General features: G+C 40.8%; 1 protein-coding gene across 4 annotated transcripts in view; it reads left to right on the top strand.

Annotated features, from left to right (window-relative positions):
* Positions 1-24,530, top strand: part of LOC136885569 (MFS-type transporter SLC18B1) — a 186,227-nt gene that overhangs the window by 129,045 nt on the left and 32,652 nt on the right. For all 4 annotated transcript variants that reach the window (XM_067158213.2, XM_067158216.2, XM_067158214.2 and 1 more), the window contains exons 3-5: positions 953-1,048; positions 8,065-8,138; positions 23,332-23,479. In XM_067158213.2, coding sequence (XP_067014314.2) covers positions 953-1,048; positions 8,065-8,138; positions 23,332-23,479 — 318 coding nt within the window. The remainder of the gene's footprint in view (positions 1-952; positions 1,049-8,064; positions 8,139-23,331; positions 23,480-24,530) is intronic.

Below are 24,530 nucleotides of genomic sequence, written 5' to 3'. Positions count from 1 at the left end.
TTGAGGTGGTGGTGATGATTGTTGTAAGAAGAAGTACAACTAGGCAAGCACTCTCTATTAACACTCATCAGAGAGAAAGAAAAAAGGAAGAGATCCGACTCTTCGAAAAATGAAGGTATCGGCCAAAGGTAAACAAGGGTCACGAAGGGCGTGACAATGAAAGACTCCCTAGCTCTCAGAACCCAATAGCGTCGGGGTCGGAAAATAACAAGAGTTGACCAAGAAAGGTAAGATAGGATAGATGAAAGTGAGGAGCCTGGCAGTAGTAAGTGGAAGCAATGCCAGGACTCAGGTGAAGGACCCCGTGGTCGCCAAGCCACGCTTCCAAGCTGAGAGCCCCTGAAGCCCCTTTTAGTCACCTCTTACGAGAGGCAGAGGATACCGTGAGTGTTACATTACCGACCCCACCCATAGGAAGAGTTTAAATTTGACAAGCAGTAACTAATTGTTTCCATGGAAGTCATTGACATTGTATGAAGCTTTAACAAGAGTCTTAATCTCAGGCGATAGCTGCTCTGTGGATCAGTGGTAGAGAGTCGACCTCCGGATCCCAAGATAGCGGGTTCAAACCCGGCAGAGGTAATCGGATTTTTGAAGGGCGGAAAAAAGTCCATTCGATACTCCATGTCGTACGATGTCGGCATGTAAAATATCTCTGGTGACACATTTGGTGTTTACCCGACAAAATTCATTAAAATCTCAGCCACAGACGCCCAAAAGAGATCCAGTTTACTCTGTCTGCCATCTGGTGGACCTAGAGTAAAACGGAACGTCGAAATTGACGAGCAGACAGCCAGATGGCGTCAAATTGAAATGTCTGCACACGGTAGCTGAGGCCATACGATTATTATTATTATTATTATTATTATTATTATTATTATTATTATTATTATTATTATTATTATTATTATTATTATTATTATCATCTCAGAAAGAATTTCTTTTGTTTCAGGCTGAACTGAAAGGCGCATCAGCGACGGAGTACGGACTTGTATTCGGTAGCTTCGAGCTGGCATCCTTTATCAGTAGTCCTATCTTCGGTAAATATGTAAGTATAATGTTTGGAATTTCTTATCTGAAGTACCGTATATGGAAGGTGATACTGTTTAACTGACACTTCAAGTCAAGTTTACAATTGATACGTGAAGGAAAGTTGCTTGGAAAAACATATAGCAGGTTTCTTCATATTAAATACAGCGGAGGCCGATCCAAATAGGGCAGGTTTTTACAATTCCTCAGTACCGAATACTCACTTTGGCATTCTCATACTGGGTTCCGTATTCTACGTCAGTTACTTTTGATATTATCTTAGATTTCCAAAAAGTCGGATAATGTCATAATCTCGGATAACGCTCACTTCTGTATTCACCACAGAATTTATTATCTCGGTTTGCCATAATTAAGTTTTCGTTTTAATCTGAACTTGAACTGGGCCGATGACCTAGATGTTAGGCCTCTTTAAACAACAAACAAACATCAATCTGAACTTGAACCTTACCGTACATTTTTCATACTGGCGCACGGAAAATACCATATTTACGCGAATAATACCCGCATCTTTAAAAAATAAATTGAGGCACGAAATTGGAGAGCGGGTTTTATTTGAGTCAATGTTGGCATTTTTTTTCTTTCAAAATCAGCCCTCCTATAGTTAGGGTGCGGGGATTATTCGCGTAAATACGGTAAATGACTACGTGCTGCCGCCACTATCGAAATGTATACATGTTTTGATTCCATTCGGGGTTTACAAATAATTTATCATAAATAATGTCCGCTATTGACCAGAAATGAAGAAAGAAGCTTAATACGACTTTCCAAGAGAATGGAATGTTATCGAATTTGGTGGCAGAACATCTAAAGATAGGTCCGTAGAGAATAAGAAAAATTATAGCCTACACATTGTATATTTCACTAAAAAAATTAGGCAGAATTATTTAATTCTTCATTAAAAAGTCATCCAGTCGTGAACTGTACACGATATAAGCTTTAATCGAGAATTCATCTTAGGGCTAATTTTTGTGTTGGGAATTGAGGTTATGTTCGATCATGGATAACACTGACAGCGTCTAAGGTTTAGATAACATGTGTTTCAAAATCAGTGCCGTCGTAGTGTTCGAAGTATGTAGCGCGATCTTTTTATCCACCTTTTAATCTTGGTGGTATTCCTCGTCGTTGTGATTTTCTATTTCAGTTAAATATTCCAGCCGTCTACGAGCTGCCATCTGGAAAGGCTATTATCTTACAAGGGGAGGTCACGATGTCCGCATCACCGATTTTGTTCAAACTTTGTAGGTTGGTAGTACTACATCACAAAAACACACTGGAAAAGTAGTAGCGCGCAACTCTCAAAAATTTTTCAGAAAAGCAATTTTGAAAATGCTGAGAAAAGTTACGGGAGGTTTAGCATGCCAGGAACCATCAAGCGATCGACTGTGACGCGGTGGTTGAGGTTCTCCATTTCAGTTATGAAGATTGCGAGTTCAAGTCACGCTCGTCTTAACTACTTTTTTTCCTGACATTTCCTGACATTTCCTGATCCCCTTTTTCCTCGTGTTGTGAATGAGAGCAGCAGTTAGTCACTGTCTGACCGCGTTGTAATATGTAACGGTTGTGTGTGATGTAACCAGACGTGCTCATCATAAGTTCGATCGGCTTGGAGATCTCGCATGTTCGAACGGAAGTGTTTTTGAATGTGAAGCTACACAAAGTGCAAACGACTTCGCGGGAGAGCAAGCAATAAATAAACAGTTGAAAAGGGCTATGGCTTATGACGAGCACCTTCTTTGTATAAATCGCTTACTGGATCTCGGCGACTCTGTAGAGATTAAAGAAGAGACCAAATTATTGGGAAAGAAAATGTTAAAATCTATTTTAACAGTAATAGTCCGCCACAACCTCCCGATTTCGCATCCGGCTGGCCATTTTTGTTCTGTACTTAACATCTCTTCAACACGTACTACATATACGTAACACGACCTAATACGTTGATCGTCTGTTTCGATTACAATGCGGTCGTGAAAATTCAATATTCATTGACACACCTTTATTCTTCGTAACAGGTCTTTCTTCGGTTGCGATTTTCGTTTTTCATAAAGGTAACCTGCCCCCATACGAAGAAAATGAAAATATTAATGTCTATTTACTTGTATAGTTGTATTTTCGCCGTGGTACGCACAAGTTCTTAGCTTTTGTGGCAAATGCGAACTTCCACACACTGTATTTAAATTTGTAGCACATTATATTTCCACAAAAACGTGTTATACGATATAAAATTAATTTTGTCTCTCAACGGTCACAATTATCTTAAGAATGCCCCCAATCCTTACGGATTACATTCAAAAGTACAATTTGTAACATTCGCTTAGCCCGCCTCAATTGATCAGCTGATTGGCTTGACGCGCTTTCTACAGTACGGCCTGTATATTACGAAGGTAGTGGGTAATAGAATGTATATTTTCCCTTCGTGCTTCAGTTTGACCTCTTCTTCGCGTCGGCAAAAGAATTTGAGATTCTGTATATGACGAGGACTGGAAATCCCATCAACACCCAGAGAAATCCGCCTTTCTATTGCGATAAAAATGGTATTTGCGATACTCAGTCAACACCAGTCTGTTTTAGGTCTGGAATATGTAACGCCTGAAGAGTCTTAACTCTCTATTATTTGCAGTGAAAGAAAGATATTCTTATGAAAAAAAAAAACATATGCTGGAGTTATAGTACAGAGGTGTTCACGCTGGACACGCCGCACTGGAAGTGGGCGGCCAGGCGATGAGCGTATGCTATTCAACCGCAGTGAAGACGTGGTTACGTCACAGGCCCTCTCGATCGCTGCGGCAGTAACGGAGTTTGAAACGGAGGCAGAAAATAACGAAAGAAAGAGGGCAGAAGTCCACATCATTTTCAGTTTACGTTGTAAGAAATAAGTTATTTATGTTAATTGCAGTTTGTGTATTTTGACCGGATACGATAAAGAGTTAGAACTACAACTTCAAGTATTGTTTTAATGTACGTAATGAATTAGAATTTTCACTGTTAAATTTTAAGATATGCTTTAGAAACATTTCTAATATCATCATTATCATCATCATCATCATCATCATTATCATCATCTAAAGGCTTTGCCTTTTCGCTGCAACTAATGATCTCTTCTCTCTGCGTACTTTCTCATCTCTCCATTACCTTGGCATCCCATCATCTCAACTACCTCTTCAACGATCTTCTTCCGTGGTTTCCCTTTGCCTTTCTTTCCCATCACCTTGCCTTCGAACAAGTTCTTCAAGTCCTGACAAAACATGACGCTTTTCCCCTTTTCATCGTTGTTATTACATGTCTCTGGGTGTTTATTTCCCTAAGAAATGCTTCATTAGTTTTCTTCTCAATCCAGCTAGATTTTGTCATCTTCCTCCATAGCCACATTTCCACTGCCTCTAGTCCTCTTTCAAGAGAGTCCACCCTTCAAAGTCATATAGTAGCACACTCCAAATGAATGTTTTGATAAAGAATTTCTTTTGATCAGTATCTAAGGATTTATTCATTAAGAGCTGCTGCTTCTTCTCAAAGGCTTTCTTACACAGATACATTCTTTTTATTTCCACAGGGCATCTGTTGTCATCAGTAATAACTGATCCTAAAAAGTTTTATTATTATTTCCAATCCTGAGATGTGTTGCTGGCTTCATTTTGCATTTGCTTACAACCATAACATTCGTTTCATTTACATTAATGTTAAGTTGGAAATCTTTTAAGATGGATGTTAATTTGTTGAGCATTATCTGCATGTTCTTCTCATTGCCAGCCAGAAGTGCAATGTCGTCAGAAAATCTAATACAGTGAACAGTTGTTCCATTTATTTTAATGCCAGGTGTTTTTGATTTAAAAAATTTCATGGCCTCTTCAATGTATAGATTAAATAGAAATAGTGGTAAGGAACACCCCTGTCTTACTCCTTTCCTGATCCTCACCTTGCATACTGTTTCATTACTTTCAATGTTTATTCTTTGATTGATGTAGAGGTTTAGTATTGCTATTTCTAACATACAGAGTTAAGGTGGATAAGCTGTGGGTTGTGGTTGCTTGGGTTTCAATTATCTGATAAACCCACCAACAATCCAATCATGCTTACCGGGAATAACATCAGTTAGGTTATTTATTTGAAGAGACACTGTAAATCGATTTAGTACGTACATTTACAGTGCTATTGTACTTTAATCTTGGATAGTAAATATCTATGTCTTCACTCGTAATGGAACTCCCCAGCCATTTATAGGCTAGCTGTTATCATTGGACGCCTTGATAAGTTTTAAATGCTATTTTCAAAAATTCATTGAACAGAGAGTCACACAATACAACAACACTGGGCAAAATCAAGCAGTAAACTTGCTGAATTATGTAAATATATTACGTTTTGCTAAATGAATAACAGGGATTTTTTAAAAATTGGAAATACTGTCATTCCCATCCAAGGAATTGTAAATCGTAGCTTGTACGCTTAAATCCTGTATCTTTTTAAATTGTAACACGAAAATTATGTATTCTTTTTCTTTGAATGAACAGATATAAGGAAATAAAACTGACTGTTTATATCGAACGAAGTACAAATCAAACTGGAATATCTTGAAAAGGTCGGTTTTCTTGCGGTTATAGTGTATTTAAAAAAAAATGCTGTACTCCAATCAGTATTTCATTGAGTAGTGGAGAAGAGCTTAGAAATCACAATCGAACTTCACTACTCCACTTCCCTACAAAGTTTGTGATATATGCTTGCTACGTCAGCTGCCCGTTTCCAGATCCATATCCATATAACGTATAGTCCGCGCACCTTTTAGCGATATTTCTTTGTACGGGGCTGAGGTTCCGGTTCCGGTAATACTGCCAACTGAATGGAAATGAAATCTGAATTGAATCGATAATATGATCGATCGATATGAATTTTCTAAACTTTTATTATCTTAAGCCAACAACTGTGTCATACACACATTATGTTACATGATATAGCATTTCTCGATGCGAATCTTGTTCCTAGCATGAATTCTATAGTTTGGCTTTGCTGTGTAAACAACAACAGTACTAGTACGTAATGTGTACGCCAGATGTCGCACAAGGATGCATAAGCGATTCATAGTTTGTGCTTCAAAGGTTGCCAATACGAATCTCGAAGATACCCGAGGTCGACCGATTCAGCACTAGGGTGTCCATGTATCGCTAAAAGGTGCGCATACTATATTTTCTTCTACGTGTGAGGAGTTTGTCCTGCAAGTGTGGCCATACACACTGTATTGACTTATTTTACTGAATTGAGTATTCTCTTGTTGTTACATTCTGTTCTTATTGTTTGTCCTTCCTTCACTCTTCGGACTACCTTCGTACAGTATGTCCTGTCATTCCTTGACGAATTTCCTTCCCGGTAGTACCCCATTCCTATATCAATCTTGATGGCTTCATTTATTTGGCTGACAACCGAACACTTCCTGATTTGATTTCCTTAGAGACAGGTGTAAGCACTCAATACAGGTCCTACCAAAAGTTTAAGGGCACTTGCATATTTCATGAACATGATTCCTGTCCTTAAACTTTTAGTCTCAGGCATATGATTATTTACAGGGAACTAGAACATAGAGGAACATTTGCTGAAATTCATTAAAATATAGTTCTTTGTTTCGAAGTTATTGAAGTTTTTGTTTATAATAAGTAAATAGCTATTTTTTAATACTTGAAGAGATCTGGACAGTACAATATGGGTATTCATCATCATCATCATCATCATCATCATCATCTGTTTACCCTCCAGGTTCGGTTTTTCCCTCGGACTTAGCGAGGGATCCCACCTATACCGCCTCAAGGGCAGTGTCCTGGAGATTGACTCTTGGTCGGGGGATACAACTGGGGAATATGACCAGTACCTCTCCCAGGCGGCCTCACCTGCTATGCTGAACAGGGGCCTTGTGGAGGGATGGGAAGATTGGAAGGGATAGGCAAGGAAGAGGGAAGGAAGCGGCCGTGGCCTTAAGTTAGGTACCATCCCGGCATTCGCCTGGAGGAGAAGTGGGAAACCACGGAAAACCACTTCCAGGATGGCTGAGGTGGGAATCGAACCCACCTCTACTCAGTTGACTTCCCGAGGCTGAGTGGACCCCGTTCCAGCCCTCGTACCACTTTTCAAATTTCGTGGCAGAGCCTGGAATCGAACCCGGGCCTCCGGGGGTGGCAGCTAACCACGCTAACCACTACACCACAGAGGCGGACACAGTATGGGTATTACCGTAATAATTTTCGTTGTGGAGAAACACAGATATCTATAAAATATTTATAATTGTAATAGAGAAACAGAATATTTCCGTTTAAAAATATCCTCCGTTTTATAGCTCGCAACAGAAGCACAGAAAGTGGTATAAAACAAACATTCCTTGATATTGGATGGACAGGAGACACCTCCAGCTACCGAGATCATTTGTGTATTACGTTGTAGCGGTATATCTACAGTACAACGTGACAAAAAAACTATATCTGTAGCTTTAGGGGTCTCCTGTCCAGCCAAGTTCAAGGAATGATTGTTCTTTTACCACTTTGTGTGGTGCTATTGCGAGCTATTAAACGGGGGATATTGTTAAATGGAAAAATATTAAGTTGTTCTATTACAAGTACAAATATTGTTCAGGTATCTGTGTTTCTTCACAACAATGATTATTAATGTACTCCCCATATTGTACTGTCCGGAGCTTCTTAAGTGTTAAACAATAGCTATTTTCTTTCCAACTATTAGTACATTTAAAACATAGTAACTTCGAAAAAAATAACTATATTTTAATGAAAAGTTCAGCGAATGTTCCTCTAAATATGTTCTAGTTCCCTGTAAACAATCGTATGCCTGAGACTAAAAGCTTAAGGTCAGGGATCATCTTCATGAAATATGCAGGTGTCCTTAAACTTTTTGTAGGACCTGTATTTGTCTTTATAATACTACACTAGCTTTTTGCTATTGAGTAACCACACGATTTACGGTTTATTTTTAAACTTAGTGTTCTATTAAGAGACAGTTTGAAGTTATGTACGTGTGTGTTTGTTACAGATGAACTGTATTGGTGCCAAGTTCCTGCTTAACACGGGTATATTTGTAGCTGCCATCTGCTCCATCCTCTTCGGGTGAGTTGACAGTGATTGATAACCCTGTGTTAGTTGTAAAACAATCGTTAAATTACAATTTAGGTAATAACTCAAGTAGTGAAGGTCAGACAATAAAAATAGGTGTCCATAGGTGCCGAGTTTTCGGAACAGCTTCGCCCGGCGAAATCCTGACTTGGGAAGACGCGTTAGACGGTTATTTGAATGTTGTTGATCCATGAAATATCACTGTAATATTTGTCACAAATGGAAGATAATAATTGATTTTACTCAAATAAAGTCTCAGATCGGAGGTTGATTAAGAAATACCGTCGTTACTAGCGAGAAATATGTATACGTACTTACGGGCTGTAAAAGGGACTCCATTATGTTGCATTCCGCTGCTCGCGCCGTCTTTTGTTTCTTTCTTGAGGTCCAGGGCTGGCACCGATGAATGGGAGTGCTATGTCTGTGAATTCTCATATTTTTCCATATGTTCAGCGTGGGTAATTTGTTGAAAAAAAAAATAGAATGATCCCTGGACCAATAAATCGTTTAATGAATCAATTAGGGCACATGAAGTGAAAGCGCTTCAAATTACATCGAATGAGAAAAATCAATAAAACGACACCAAAGAACTTCAGTGAGCAAAGACATCACAGACGACAGTTTTAGTCAAACAACACACTTATAGAAGCGCTACGACGTAGGAGAAATAGTAGTTGTAAGACAGTAAAGTATGTATTCTCTAAAATAAAATATTTCCGATTATTTCTTAATCAGCCTCCTATTTGAGACTTTATTTGAATAAAAGCAATTATTGTCTTCCATTTGTGACAAATATTACAGTGACATTTCATGGATCAACATCATTCACTTAACCGTGCCCAACTGTCACGTCAATAAATAAATAAATAAATAAATAAATAAATAAATAAATAAATAAATAAATAAATAAATAAATAAATAAATTAATTAATTAATTAATTAATTAATGATTAAATAAATAACTAAATAAATAAATAATAAATAAATAACTAAATAAATAGCAGCTAAATTAGAGTTGAGGATTCCCATAAACTAAACGGAGTTTATCACCAACATCAGAGATGCACCCAACTCAATCCCACACGGGGATACAGTAATAAAGAAGACTAACTCCTACAAATATCTCGAAGAATGGATAACCTCGAACGTTAGTGAGGATCTAGCCATGAAAGCCAGGTGTACCAAACATGAGAGAGCTTTCAATATGTGTAAGAACATTTACAAGTCCAAATCCCTTTCCCTTCGCCTCAAACTTCGACACTATGAAACAGTAGTAAGAACTTAGATACGGTATGCCTCAGAATTCTTTTTGTTTTCGGAAAATCGACTGAAGGGGGTGGGGAGATGAAAATAAGTGAAGGAGTTGAATTATCTTTATGAGGATACATATATCTCAAAAACTGAAAATGTTACAGACGTGAAAATTGGTATTTTAAATCTCCTTTAAAGAACACGTATTTTTTCGGGAAGTCCACTTAAGGGGGGTGGGGGTGGAGGGGAAAGGAGTGAAGAAGTTGAATACTTGTTATGAGGATACATATATCTCAAAAACTGAAGATGTTACAGACGTTAAAATTGGGTATTTGGAATCTCCTTCAAAAATAAAGAAACGCGTATTTTCTTTGTTTCAGACTTGAGAGAGGACTGTTTCTCACTTGTGGAGTTCATTGTCTCATATTCCAGTGTTAGCTCTGCCAGTAGGCTGGTCATCTTAGCTACAAAAGGCATTGCCACAAACGTGGTTTACGAAGAGTTTTTGGGGTAAATGAAACTCAATTTTTCAATGAGATTTTATATTTTGGGGATTTTTAGATAATGTCTTGAGTGCAGTACCGAGGAACGAATACTTTAATGAAATTAGGAAATCCTCGCGATCGAAGCCGCGGGTGGATTATAATTTATATTTTCTAAAGCAGCCTCTTCATACTTTGGGTTCCGTACCTATGGCTCTCTGCCAGTGTCGAGGATCTGAGGCACGTAGTCTCCTGTCACTGGATACGAAAGTTGAATGATGAGGTTGGTGGTGATTAGGGTGCTGGACTCCATAATTCCGTGCGATTTCTCTCCCGTTGCCATTTATTGCCCCATAGGCTAGGTGCGTATCAGCCACTTCGTTGTTGTACCGCAACGGAGCCATTCTCACCCATTTCTGCCGCAAACTTAGTGGCTCTTGTATGAAAAAAGTGAAAAAACACTGCCTACTGCGACTGGGAAGAGACTGCACGAAACGAACAAGCAATTTGTGCATTCCCACGGAGCATTAGCTCTGTCCCCGTCTCCCACACATCCCACTTCCCCTCCCATCTCTCCTTTGAAGCATGGTTGCGGGCAGCAGTTTGCGCTCTGGCACCGAAATTACGGCGAGTTCGATAATTTGAATCGCGCGACCGGAAGTAACCAAGTATCCACAGTTCTAGCCCTTCAGACAAACAACTCAATGCTGAAAACACCCTAGGGATATGAGCTACGAAATTTAATACAGTGTTGCCAAAAGGTTTAGGGACACTCATATATTTCAGACTTGAACAGAGCAGTGTGTCCCTATACCTTTTTTCTGTGCTATTTGTTTTACGTCGCACTGACACAGGTAGGTCTTATGGCGAAGAAGGGCCTAGGAAAAGCCTAGGGATGGGAAGGAAGCGGCCGTGGCCTTAAGGTACAGCCCCAGCATTTGCCTGGTGTGAAAATGGGAAACCATTAGGTGTTGTTATCGCCTAGTAACCACGTAACAATCAGTATGCATTGTTGGATGGCTTTCTAATTGTATTATTTGTTTCTTCAGTATCAAGGTTAATTTTGGGTGGCCATAAAAGACAAAAAGTTCATAACTCATGAACCATTTGAGTTACAGGCTTCAAATTTTCAACTGAACATGATATAGAGTACTTTATATCAGTTGTACTTAAAATAAATCATAAGTTTAAAAGTATAGGGACACTTTGTTCAAGTCTGAAATATACGGGTTGTCCCTAAACTTTTTTTTGCTAGTTGTTTTACGTTGCACCGACACAGATAGGTCTTACGGCGACGATGGGACAGGAAAGGGCTAGCAGTGTGAAGGAAGAGGCCGTGGCCTTAATTAAGGTACAGCCCCAGCATTTGCCTGGTGTGAAAATGGGAAACCTCGGAAAACTATTTTCAGGGCTGCCGACAGTGGAATTCGAGCCTACTATCTCCCGAATACTGGATACTGGCCGCACATCCAGTATTCGGGAGATAGTAGGTTCGAATCCCTAAACTGTTTGGCAACACTGTATGAGAATATATATTTTTATTTATTCCTAAAAGTTACAATACTTAATCATCGTTATCCGGTCGATTAGATTAGCATTTTGCCTTTTTCTACCACTACGAATGCTAATGTGAGTCAACGCATTGTTTCACTTAAGCCCTTATAACTACATTCGGTGTGGATATTTTTCAAAAATCAGAAAACGCCTGAGAGTATTGAACCAAGGAAGACATTACAGAAACAATTATAAAAATAAGTTAATTTGGCTAGGATTTTAATTTAAAAAAATAACAAGTAAAGGAACAAGCGACTTTAGGCTGTTATTTCCGGAATTGAATTTAGACCGGAAGTGATATTCGAAATTTATTTTTTTTATTTTTAAGTTTTATAGAGCTATCCAGTACTAATTTTAAACCTTTCCGGCTCTCTAGCCCTTCAACTTTTGGCACAATTGAGAAATTGCTTAATTTCACGTTTTCCACAGGATAGGGACCCCTACTTTGTCTACTAAGAAATATTTTCTCTGCCAATCCGATTCATCCATCGTTCGTTACATAACACGAAGAGCATGCTATTTTTTGTCGCTATAAGTTCATATGTAAACGTTGTTATCTAATTACAGATAAGGTAAGGGTGTTTTCTGCCCGAAGGCAGGTCCGAACCTCCGCAGAGGTGTGCCTGAGCCGGAGTTCACGTACGGTAGAATGGCCAGTTCCTTTCCGCCCCTCCGTTCACCCCCCACCCCTCCCGCCAAAAACAGCGCGTGGTAACTCATCCAAATCTTGACCACGCCCAATGTTGCTTAACTTTGGTGACCTCACGGGATCCGGTGTTTCAACACGGCCATGGCCGTTGGCTTAATTACAAAAATTAAACTAAATATTTCCATGGTGACGAGAAAATAAAGAATGCACGCCATCACATCATGAGGTCTAAGATCGCGACAGAAAGGGTGGCAAGTGCACGAAGAAATCCCGTGCGTTTCCTCAGATCGGTCCACTAGAAGAGTCGATGCTTTTGAAAATAATTTCTATGTACCCGTTGTCGATGAACGTGAGTCTACGTTAAAACTCAATTTGTCAGGGTATTCTTCCTCGAATACTTCAACTTAAGTTTGCTTACATAAGTTCCCTCCTGTAACCACGCCATTTAATTGGAACTTACACACATGATTATGAAATCTGGAATTGTCTAGAAACTATGTTTGTAACCTCGTGGACCATGCCCGTAGAATGTAGTAATCGTCTGCCGATATAAATAGAAATCTTTATTGTTCAGTTCTCTCTCTCTCTCTCTCTCTCTCTCTCTCTCTCTCTCTCTCTCTCTCTCTCTCTCTCTTGTAGAGTTTTCATTGATATCAACAAAGCAGCTGGACCTTTGAAATGCTACATTTACTTCTCGAAGGCTATTTCTTATCTGGACATTGAACTTCTTATGTTTTTAACGCTTCTTGATCCTGCTGGTAGCATCTAGAAGTTAGTGCTGGTCACAGTTTGAGATTTCCTCAACTGTTTTGCATAAATTAACCTGGTTTGTCTATTATATTCCGTTTACTGCTAATAATAATATATGCTCCATCACATCTTCTCACTACCCACGATAGAATCTTGAAAGTGGAAAGATTCAAGTACCTTGGGTTGAATCCAACAATTCTGAGAAGTTCTCCGTCTTAACGCGTGTCAACAAGTTTGAAGAAACCTTTCAACTCTCTCAGAACATATGGAACAAAACGTCCATCTCTCGAAATGCAAAAAAATCGACATTATGAAACTAATTAGACTTGAAGCATTATCTTCAGCGAAATGTTTAATTTAAGTTAGGAGTCTGATTGAAAATTAGCAATTAAGGAGAGGAGTATTGTCCGAAAAATTCTTGGTCCCAATCTCAAAGATGGTGTTTATAGACTTTGGAGCAACTTACAAATATACACCCACACCGAAAAGATACCAAGCGTAATCCGGAAAAGGATGACTTTTTACGCTCATCTCTTCAGATTGTCAGCTGAAAGACAAACAGTTGAGATCTCGCGGTCTTCAGTGGCACTAAAGACGAATAGGAAGAATAATAATGAGGAGAATGTGTGAGATAGCGGCGAAGACAGGACTATAAATATCATACGAAAAGACCAAGTACTTTGCGAGTAAGCACCGCGGGAAATCCCCTTTGACGACCATCTACGGAAAGATTGGAAAAGTCAATCGATTCCGGTATCTTTTGGAATGAGTCAGTTTAAATGGTAGACTAGAGATGGAACCTCCATCTTAGATGTGCCCAATTCAACGCAGTGCCGCAGTAGGAAGGGCATTTCGAAGAACGCCAAAATATGCCATTACAAGACTGCTGTCAGTTCTTCTATACTGCGGAGCACGAAGGAGACTCCCTAGGCCTCGAATGTTCTAATAGCGTCGGGATTGGAAAAGAACAAGAGTTGACTAAGGGAGGTCGGATAGGATAGATGAAAGTTAGGAGTCTGGTACAAGTAAGTGGTAGCAATGTCAGGACTCGGGTAAGGGCCCCTTTTAGTTGCTTTAACTAAAGGCAGGGGATACCGTGGGTGTTATTCTACCGCCCCCCAGTCACAGTAGTAGTAGTAGTAGTAGTAGTAGTAGTAGTAGTAGTAGTAGTAGTCACCAGAGGACAAACGCCCAAGTGGCAGATTCCCTATGAGTTGTTTACCCAGACTCTTCTTAAATATTTCAAAGAACTCGGAAATTTATGGAACACCTCCCTTGGTAAAATTAAAATATTCCAATCCTTAACTCCTCTTCCTATAAACGAATATTTGTCTCTGTTAGTCCTCTTGAATTTCATATTGCGAACTTCCCTACTTTTAAAAATACCACTAAACCTTATTTGTTTTCTAATGCCATTCCACCGTTATCACACAACTGATTTGTTAAGATTTCAGTTCAGTTGTTAACGCGATTAGAATGTCTTGAATGACGAAATCAGAGTTCATTAAGTAACCTTGGGGATTTTTCATAGCCTTGTGTAGCTAATGGTGCTACTATAATGTGATGTTAATGGACAGTTATCTCACATCAAAGAGGCATTTTCCGTATTCTAGTATTATCTCTGAGATTCTGTGAGCAACTAATCTTAAAATTCTGTTCCTCAGGAAGAATGAAACGTAGTATGTCTTCAGGCAGTGAGTATAAAAATTATTCGTACGACCCCACCTATTTTTTAAATAACGAATTTTTTATACGCTTAAGTAGGTTTATGGATTGAAAAAATAATTCATGTAGTATTCAGATATCTTTATTCATTCCATAAACAATATGAAAACAAAACATTGTCATACGCTTGTAAAAATGTAAGAAACAAATAACATTTTTTTTTTTTGCTAGGGGCTTTACGTCGCACCGACACAGATAGGTCTTATGGCGACGATGGGATAGGAAAGGCCTAGGAGTTGGAAGGAAGCGGCCGTGGCCTTAATTAAGGTACAGCCCCAGCATTTGCCTGGTGTGAAAATGGGAAACCACGGAAAACCATTTTCAGGGCTGCCGATAGTGGGATTCGAACCTACTATCTCCCGGATGCAAGCTCACAGCCGCGCGCCTCTACGCGCACGGCCAACTCGCCCGGTAACATCTCTTTTAGGGCAAACAAAAAGTATTCGTACAACCCCTGTCTTCCGTAAATTTCTCCTTCAGTCCATGGAAATCCATATTTTTTAGGATTGCCCTTGGCGGCTATGACAGCTTGGGTGCGGTTGGGCATTTATTTTACTAAATTAGCACAATAGGAAGGGGTATTTTCTCTCATTCCTCCTTGAGAACATTTGGTAAATCTCCCTTGCTTGAAATGCGTCTAGACCTAATTTTTGTTCGAAGGTAGTGCCATAAATGTTCAATTTGGTTTAGTTCAGGGGACTGGGGAGGGGTTTCCAAGCGTTCAGGAGTGTTGTACAACAACCAGAGCTTGATATCTCTAGCTTTGTGTTTCGGATATTGGAAAAGATAATCACTTCCCAGTCCATGTTATCAAAACTGGCAGTAAGTTTTGCTTCAACATATTGATGTACATTCGTTGATCCATCTTGCCTTCAACGGAATGAAAATTTCCCTTAGCGTTCATACACCCCCACACTGTTGTAAACAAGGTTGGGTTTACAAAAACACAACTTCTTTATTTGCTTCACATGTAAAATTACAATATTTACACTAACAAAACTGAAAGTTATCTCGAAGCAAAATGAACTATGAATTTGGAGAAAGAGTCTGTCTTTTGTACACTATATACACGTTGGAGTATTCACATTCACTACTATCTCGGAAAGATAGTCCTTGTGACATGAAAAGTTCTTGATAGTCGAAAACTATCAGAAGCACTGACGTAAATATCTCAGAGAATCCTTCCTTGTTGAAGTGTCTGAGTTCATTAACGTAAGTTCAATGACTGAAGAGTTCCTACTTAGCGAAACTAAGTTGATAATGGGAGCTTGCATTAGCTAGGGAATGATAGTGGCATATAATGGTAAGACTGGACATGGACAGTGGAACAAGCAAGAGGAGCGGTGACCCGAGGTGAGACCTCTTACTGCCAGAAATTCAGTCCACCTGGCCGAAGCACATTTTCAAGAGGAGTAGCCTCCGTGCTCGACGTAGGGTGTATTCTGGAGCTGGACACCGGGGTCAGTGGGCCTGGACAGCTGCTGCTTCAATGCTTTCATTCCCCACCCTGAAGGGGTGGGGCGGGCCACCTAGAGGGTGTCGCCCTCTCTCTGGCCAAGAGATGCGGGCGGGTTGGGGAGATGTGATGGAAGAAGGAGGTGGGTAAAGGATGTGGAGAGTTAGGAGATGGGAGAGGATTTGCGTCTTGTCTAAGTGCTGGTATATAAGACTTTATTGATATTTTGGTGAGTTTTACAATGCACTGATGGATGAGGTGATACAATTCTTAAAGATGAGTATGATGTGCCTAAGTCGGTCGGACGTAGGGTCCGGGGTAGCTATGGGAGGTTAGGAACTGGAGGGTGGTGGTGATGTTATGGAGAGATAGAATGAGGAGGCGAAGAAGGTCGTATGTTTGGAGAGGTAGAGGGATGGGTCCAGTTGGGAGAGGGAACGGAGTTTGTTGTAGATATGGGGGAACACAGGGGAGGGTTGGCTGGGGGCGGCGGTGTGAATTGATCGATGGTTGGCGGTTTCGTGGGGGTAGGGGTGGGGAGTGGGAGGGTTCTACTCGATGGCGGCGACCATAGACTTGTGCGCCGGTACTGATGAGGTGCTGGGCGTCTTCTTTACTGGGCATCTGGAGGCGCATCATGAAAGTAGGTCCATGGCTGTTGTAAATTCTGATGGCTCTAAGTACATTGACTCCAGTTTTCCGTAGTTCTTGGATTATGTTCTGCTCGGTAACTTCTGGAGATATCCCACGTAGTACACAGCTGAAGACGGCTGGTGGGGGCGTCTGTTGTTGGTTTGCTGGTGGTGAGACTGCGGCGTCCGGCGGAAATTGCAGTGGTGGGGTGGCTGGGGTCTGCTGGGATGATGACATTACTGAGGATGGGTGGGAAGTTGTGACGGTGGTGAATATGTCTGGGGAGGGGGTACAAGTTGACGGAGTTATGGTTGTGAGGGTAGTTGTTGTTGTTGTTGTTGTTGTTGTGGGTGTGGGTAAGGTTGGTAGGGGCGATGGGGGCACCTGGATGATGGGGATGTGATAAGGGTCGGCTTTTATTTGGTTCAGGATGCATGGGGGGGTTGGCACCACTGCGTAGGTTTTATTATGGATGTTTGCTCCGGTGGTGAACAGGCGGCGTTGGGCTGCTTCTCCTTCTAGTTGGACTAAAACGTGAGTAGATGGTGTTGCGGTCTGACCGTCCTGTAGTCTGAAGGCGTTGAGAACTGGAACGTCGTCTGCTTGGAGGTCTTCAAATATGTGATCTTCGGGAATGTGGAGTTCCACGCCAGGGATGAGGCAGTAGGTCATGATGAGGATAGGCGACTGCCAACTAGGCGTCTGCCTGTTTGTGTTTATATTGGGCCGACTGAGTGGGCTATTAAAGATGATGGCCACCCAGCCGAAAAATTTCGGGCGTGTGTGATATGTTTTCCCCTCTCCAACCAGAGCAGGTGTGTTGAGAGCCAGAGCTCCCTGGACAGGCTAGGAGCTCCTTTTTATAGCACACACAACGTTCCAGGCACGCGCACTGAGGGCTGCGCGTCGAGGCTCGAAGAATAACACACTGGCACGCGTGTAGCTGGCTGGCGGATCGAGAAGGGCGCGACGGACATACAACACACACCATCACTGAACCATCTCCATGTTTCATAGTAGGAATCAGGTTCCGCTGCTGCCGCTCGATGTTCTCTTGCCGCCACACTTGGAGGCTCCCGTTTGACCCAAAGATGTTGTGCTTGCTCTCTTCAGTCCAGACAGTCCTGTTGAAGACCTCCAGACTTGTGTTTCGGTGCTCCGTGGCAAAGCGTAGCCGTTTCAGACGATTAACCTTGCTCACACACAACTTCTTATACCACCGACGCCCGTGGAGGTCCATTTGACGAAGGGTGTTGCACACTGTCGACTCACTCACACTAGCACCTCGCCGTTCCACCTCAGCAGCAATTTTCGGGGCACTGCATCGCGGATTTTTATTCACTTCTCGGACAATGGAGCGCCTGTCTGCCTCTGTCAGGGCCCGGGTCGTCCAGTTCTAGGCTTGTTATTGACTTTAGGCCCCTAACTGCTTGTGCGATCCTTCTGAGCGACCATGTCTCGTTGTGAAGGCGGATAATGATTTTTCGTTCGCTGGGAGTAGTTTCTGGACTCTTTCTCCCCATTGTGACAACGTGTGAATGCACTCGAATGGTGTCCTGTCAACATCCGAGTCGAAATGAATGAATGGGCTACGTCCGAGCCACAATAGGATGCACAACGTCATTAGCAAGAAGTGGAGGGCTGATTTTAGTCGCGAAACCGGGGGTCATACGAATACTTTTTGCGGGTCCTCAAACGAAAATTTGTGTGTGATTTTTTTTTTTTTTTTTTTTTTTTTTTACAAGTTTAGGACAATGTGTTGATTTCAAAATTAATAAAGTTATTTGAATACTAAATGAATGATTTTTTCCAATCCATAAACCTACCTAAACGTATGAAAAAGTCATTATTTTCTAAAAGATGCGGGGTCGTACGAATACTTTTACACTCGCTACTCGTAATTTATAATAGTGTAAGATGACAATGCGTGCTTACCGTACCTTAATAATCCTGTCGAACAGCTGTACAGACGTTATTGATACGCTGTTTCAAGTTTTTGATGAAGTCGTTAACCGGAGTAGCGTAGACCACACTTTGCATGTGTACCCACAGATGAAAGTCCAGTGGATTAAGGTCAAGAGACCGCCCAGGCCAACTGAAATACGCTAGAGCCTCATCATGCATGAACGATATGGCGCGGCGAACAGGCTGAGAGCACCAATCTTGTTTTTCAGACCACACTGTAGATAATGATGATAGTTGTGAAACTAAACGAGACTCCAGAGCTAGTTTCTGTAATGAAGATTTGTTTGTTTGTTTGTTTGTTTGTTTGTTTGTTTGTTTGTTTGTGAACAATCAGTACAAAAAGAAGAAAACTATTATTTAGAATATCTTGATTCACTTGAAATAAACTATGTGAAAAACTCCATATTGGATTCTGAGAATGAAATATGCGGACGGCAGTCATCTTGGAGCCCAAAGTGCCCGTTTTTAGCCCAGGCTTGCCAAGACTATTACTGCCTAGTCAGGTATACGGATATTAGCGTGTCGAGGACACCCTCATCCGGTTAGAATTGAAATATCTGAGCTATCCGAGAATCGAACCCGGGGCCTCCAGGTAAGATCCAGACACAGTACCTCTACATCACGGGGATAGGCGGTTGACCCTTGTGAATTTGTACTATATAAATTTTTAAACCGGATACTGATTCTTCTATATCCTATCTATAGATTAAAAGAGTTGACTAAAAACAGCTTTGTCCAGTCCGACCGTCTGTTTTACAGGGCGAAATTTCTTCATTTTTGTTTTATTCTCTCCGGAATTACCTGCCGGTGAATCATCAAGTATTGATAGGTCTATACGTTCAAGTTTCAGTAATCATAAAATCATTAAATGATTACCCCAATAATTGCAGGCGAAGGCTTACCCTAGCAGGCAATACTTCCTGTACTTAGCGGGTTGCATACGGTCTTAGTTCAGTTCTTATGAGATTCGACTTGACGTTTGAGCGCTGTCTTTTAGCGGAGGCTACGTGAATTAATAAACAGCCAATCATAGGCAGCCGATCGCTCCGATAGAGCGCGTTGGACTCCAGTTTCGGTTACCAGTGTTGTCGATCTGTTGCTTTCTGGAACCACGTGCTATTATCTGTGTGTTGTATTGTGCTCAGTTCTTTCCGCGGTTTTTGTCATTTCACTCGGTCATTCTTGTCAAAGCATCAACAACGACGGCTAGAAATATTGAGTTGATTGAGCGGTTGAAGGAGCACAATATTTTGGTTTGCGAGAACATAAGGAAGGGGACGGGGGGGAATCGTGCACCTTATGAAACAAAAAGCCCTATAGATCATTCCATGTTAAGAAAACAGTATTCCACGAACCTACTACGCTGGCGTAGCAGGGGGAGAGTGATACTCCCAAGTGGCGCGTCCCAGGTGCCCTGTGGGTGGGGGACGCAGACGAAGAATATACCCACGGTATCCCCTGCCTGTCGTAAGAGGCGACTAAAAGGGACGACCAAAGGATGATTGTATTAGAACGATGAAACTACTTGTGATTAGTACCATCACGTGGGGAACACCATGGATCAATTTTACTTGTGCATAGTACCACTATGTTAGGTACAAAATAGGTTTGTGATTAGTAGCTACAGAGTGCGTTGCCGGCTTGTACAGCACCTGTGATTAGTACCACTATATGAGCGCCACCACAGTTCTGGCTTGCCTATGATTAGTACCCACTATACGAGGAACACCACGGGGTAGTGCGGATCCCTGTGGTTAGTACACGTATGTGATGAACACCATAGGTTTGCGTTGCCTGTAAATGTCGCTGCAATGTGCGAAGCACCATAGGTCTGTATTACATGTGCGAATTTCTTCCCCTATGAGTAGTACCATAATGTGTGGAATACCGCGAGTCTACGCTACTTTTGATTAGTACCGCAACAAGACAAATACCACCGTCTACTTTCCTAGTGATAAGTACCATTATGAGGGGCTGGTGACTTGGATTTTGGACTCCTTTAGACAACAAGCATCACCTATTCTGCTAAAGAGGCAGTCCCTTGGTCAGTTTCTGTGACTGTGAGGCATTGCGGGTCGGATCCACTGATTGTTTTAAATTCATATCCATTCGTTCATTCTTCGTCCTCACGTTTTGAATTCTGGTTAGTGGAGGATTTTGGACTTTTAATTTTTCATTTCATTTCGTCTCATTTCGTACCATTAGGGACGGATGACCTCGATTTTAGGCCCCTTTAAACAACACGGATCATCATCATCATCATCAAGAAAACAGTATTGCTCTTATGGAGCTACAAGGAGCGAACACACTCCTTCTTAGACTTCCAAAATTCCTCGTGATTAAGGAATATTATAATGTACTTTATATTGTATTATTAATGAAAGTAAAAAGGATAAGGCATTTTTTGCGCATACGTTATTTAAATAATTGATTAATCTTTTCTATTTCATAAATACATTCACAGGGAGTAAGCACAATAGCGAGAACAGCCATCGCTTTGTTGCGTTTTTCATTTCCCTTCTGTGTCGCTCTGGTACATGTAAACGCGTAAACCGTTACTATGTGCATCCTGGCAGCTTAAGTCGTCTATTTATGTGTTGCGCATGTCTTTTTAGTCATTATGTCAGTGCGTACGTTTCTTGTGTTGAGTGAGCTTTATGTGATTAATCAGCCTACGTGTGCGATAACTATCTTTAAAATGAATAAAGTGATTTATTTTATGGATGAGGCTGAGGAAGAAAGAAAAGTAAATTGTGCTTAATTTGCAGCTTATTTGCTCCCTCCTTTTTTGTTGAACTTAAAAACTGAGTTTCACAAATGTATGTTCTGCCGTCTTCCCAGCATGCTGTGAAAATAGAAATGATACCCTATAACAACCCTTCCCCCAATCCAGTAGAGTTCATGAATATTATTTTCAGCTCAGTTTCTGCTATCTTAACTCTAAAACTCCCGCGTACCATCTCCCTCATCCTGCGCGATGACGAGCAGTCCGCAGACCTCATCAGTTTCATGAGTGACTGGTCTTTTTTCTCGTATGTAATATTGTTCTTGTTATAGTGTATTTTTTGTCGACTGCGCTTTTATCCCATTGACTCAATTTTAGTTCATGTTGCGTATTTTAATGTGTTATTTTAACTCATCCCATGAATTATATGTATACATATATATCGGACTGTCCAGGCAATGCCTTATTCCATTATCACCTCTATTTTATATCCTTTTATTAGAAATAAGTCATTGCAAATTAGATCCACTGATTGTTTTAATCTCATAATTATTTTTTCATTATAAATTTATTTTAAACTCTAGTCAGTGGATGCATTTTAATCTTCTAACTTTTAATTTTTTTTATTTATCATCTCATGTCGTCCATCTCTTACCATTAGTGGCCGATGACCTTCGATGTTAGATCCCTTTGAACAACAAGCATCATCAGCATCAACCTTTTATCTTGAACCTAAGTACTGAGTTTCACAAATTTACGTGCCACCATTTCCCCGTGATGTTTCCATAACTTGTTGCGATCGTCAAACATCTCAAGGCAGCTGAAGATGAGAGTGTATAGAAGATTATGAAACCTGTAGTTATGTATGGATCGGAAACATGGACAATTCCACAACAAATTAGAAATACTTTGGATGCATGGGAAGGAAAAGTGCTGAGAAAGATACATGGTCTAGTATAAGGAAAGGGTGGATGGAGAATTAGGACCAACGAAGAGCTGTATGAACTCTATAAGAATCCGTCAGTAGTAAGGTTAGAAAATTACGGTGGTTGGGACATATGCAGCGAATGGAGGAACAGCGAGTGCCAAGGAAGGTGCTAGTCACCGAGCCCGAGGAAAGTCGTTCAGTGGGACGACCAAGATTACGATGGCTAAACGGTGTAGACGGATTTAAGAAGACTAGGAATGCGGAACTGGAAAAAGCTGGCCGATTCTAGAGACGACTGGGGGAGACAAATGATCGACAAGGCCCAGGTCCTTCAAGGACTGTAGCGACGGTTAAGTATAAGTATTTCCCCATGATGCTATTGAGCAGAGCTGTTCGACAAGGTTACCATAAGAGCAATACTGTTTTCTTAACGTGGAATGACCTATAGCAAGGAGTGACATGGAAAAATAATGGAAAACGGCCTGTATTCGTTCTGCATCCACAGTTTTCGGGGTCGTTGAGATGAATAGTGACACTTCGAATGGCACTGAAGCCTAAGTTCGGCCATCATCGGCATGGGGAGTGAGAAGGGGTGAAAAATAAAATGAACAAAATAACCGAAATGATATATGTATATGGGAATGTTCCAGCATGCTCTCAACCAAATTTGGTACACATATGACGTATTTATAACAAGTGCTGCGGAGCACTAGTTAATATTAATGGTGATCATTCTTGTCTGTTCACAGCCTTCTAGATTTAGTAACAGCCCATGTGTAATTCATTAGCCCAGTTAATATTAATGGTGATCGTTCTTGTCTGTTCACAGCCTTGTAGATTTAGTAACAAGCCATGTAGAATTCGTTAGCCCAGTTAATATTAATGGTGATCATTCTTGTCTGTTCACAGCCTTCTAGATTTAGTAACAGCCCATGTGTAATTCATTAGCCCAGTTAATATTAATGGTGATCATTCTTGTCTGTTCACAGCCTTCTAGATTTAGTAACAAGCCATGTATAAATCATTAGCCCAGTTAATATTAATGGTGATCATTCTTGTCTGTTCACAGCCTTCTAGATTTAGTAACAAGCCATGTAGAATTCATCAGCCTCTCTTTCCTGCTCCGGATCATAGAGGCTGTGGGTTCCTCAGCTGCCATAACCGCTGCCTTCTCTATCACAGCGACCGTCTTTCCAGATTCTGTTGCTACTACATTCGTAAGTACCTCACTAATAAGGCCGACATTACACTATCAAAGAGCTTGGATTCAATTAACTTGGATCAAGGAAATTAGAATAAAACATTATAAAACAGAGAATTGCGATTAAAGAAGTAGAGAGATATGGCAACGCCGGGAATTACGGTTGAGGATGTGAGAAAAAGTTAACGTTCTCAGGACCCAAAACTTGTCTGATATTAATTATCTGTGCGTAGTGAATCTTACAAGGGAAGGACGCGAACCGGGGAATCACAGATCTTCCGTAAATTTTGCACACACGTTAAATGAGCCAAGAATAACACAACGGCCAAGACATTTCTTCCGGAAATTAATTTATGCGACCTACTGAAAGTTTCCATGATTGAATTGGCGCGCTTGGCTACGCAGGACTGCGGCGCGTGCTGGGTTCACTTACGCGACACTTCCGGATTTAGCCTTGTTAAAATGGGAGACAATTCACAAGTGGCGCTCCTAGTGGCGTGACCTGAAAATTCGCGCTAAATTCAAACATCAATAGAAATGTGTATACAGAAATGGATAAATAAATTACGTCTAGAAAGAAAGTGCTATTAAGATATTAACTTCAAAGTTGCTGAAGCAATTCTGGATAAATGAATGAAGAATTATTTAACAGGTGGTTATTATTATTATTATTATTATTATTATTATTATTATTATTATTATTATTATTATTATTATTATTATTATTATTATTATTATTTGTAAGTTGCTTTACATCGCACTGACACAGATAGGTCTTATGGCGACGATGGGACAGAAAGGGGCTAGGAGTGGGAAGGAAGCGGCCGTGGCCGTAATTAAGGTACAGTCCCCAGCATCTGCCTGGTGTGAAAATGGGAAACCACGGAAAACCATCTTCAGGGCTGCCGGCAGTGGGGTTCGAACCCACTATCTCCCGATTACTGGACACTGGCCGCACTTAAGCAACTGCAGCTATCGAGCTCGGTAGTTATTATTTAAAGACTGAAATCAGACATGTAATCAAGATGTGAAATAGACTGCTGTGAAAGTGCTTGATCTTTCATTTA

Source organism: Anabrus simplex, chromosome 14 (assembly GCF_040414725.1).
Source record: "Anabrus simplex isolate iqAnaSimp1 chromosome 14, ASM4041472v1, whole genome shotgun sequence".
Classification (NCBI taxonomy): domain Eukaryota; kingdom Metazoa; phylum Arthropoda; class Insecta; order Orthoptera; family Tettigoniidae; genus Anabrus; species Anabrus simplex.
The sequence above is the reverse complement of the archived record's forward strand: the minus strand, read 5'-3'. Positions and strand labels throughout refer to the sequence as shown.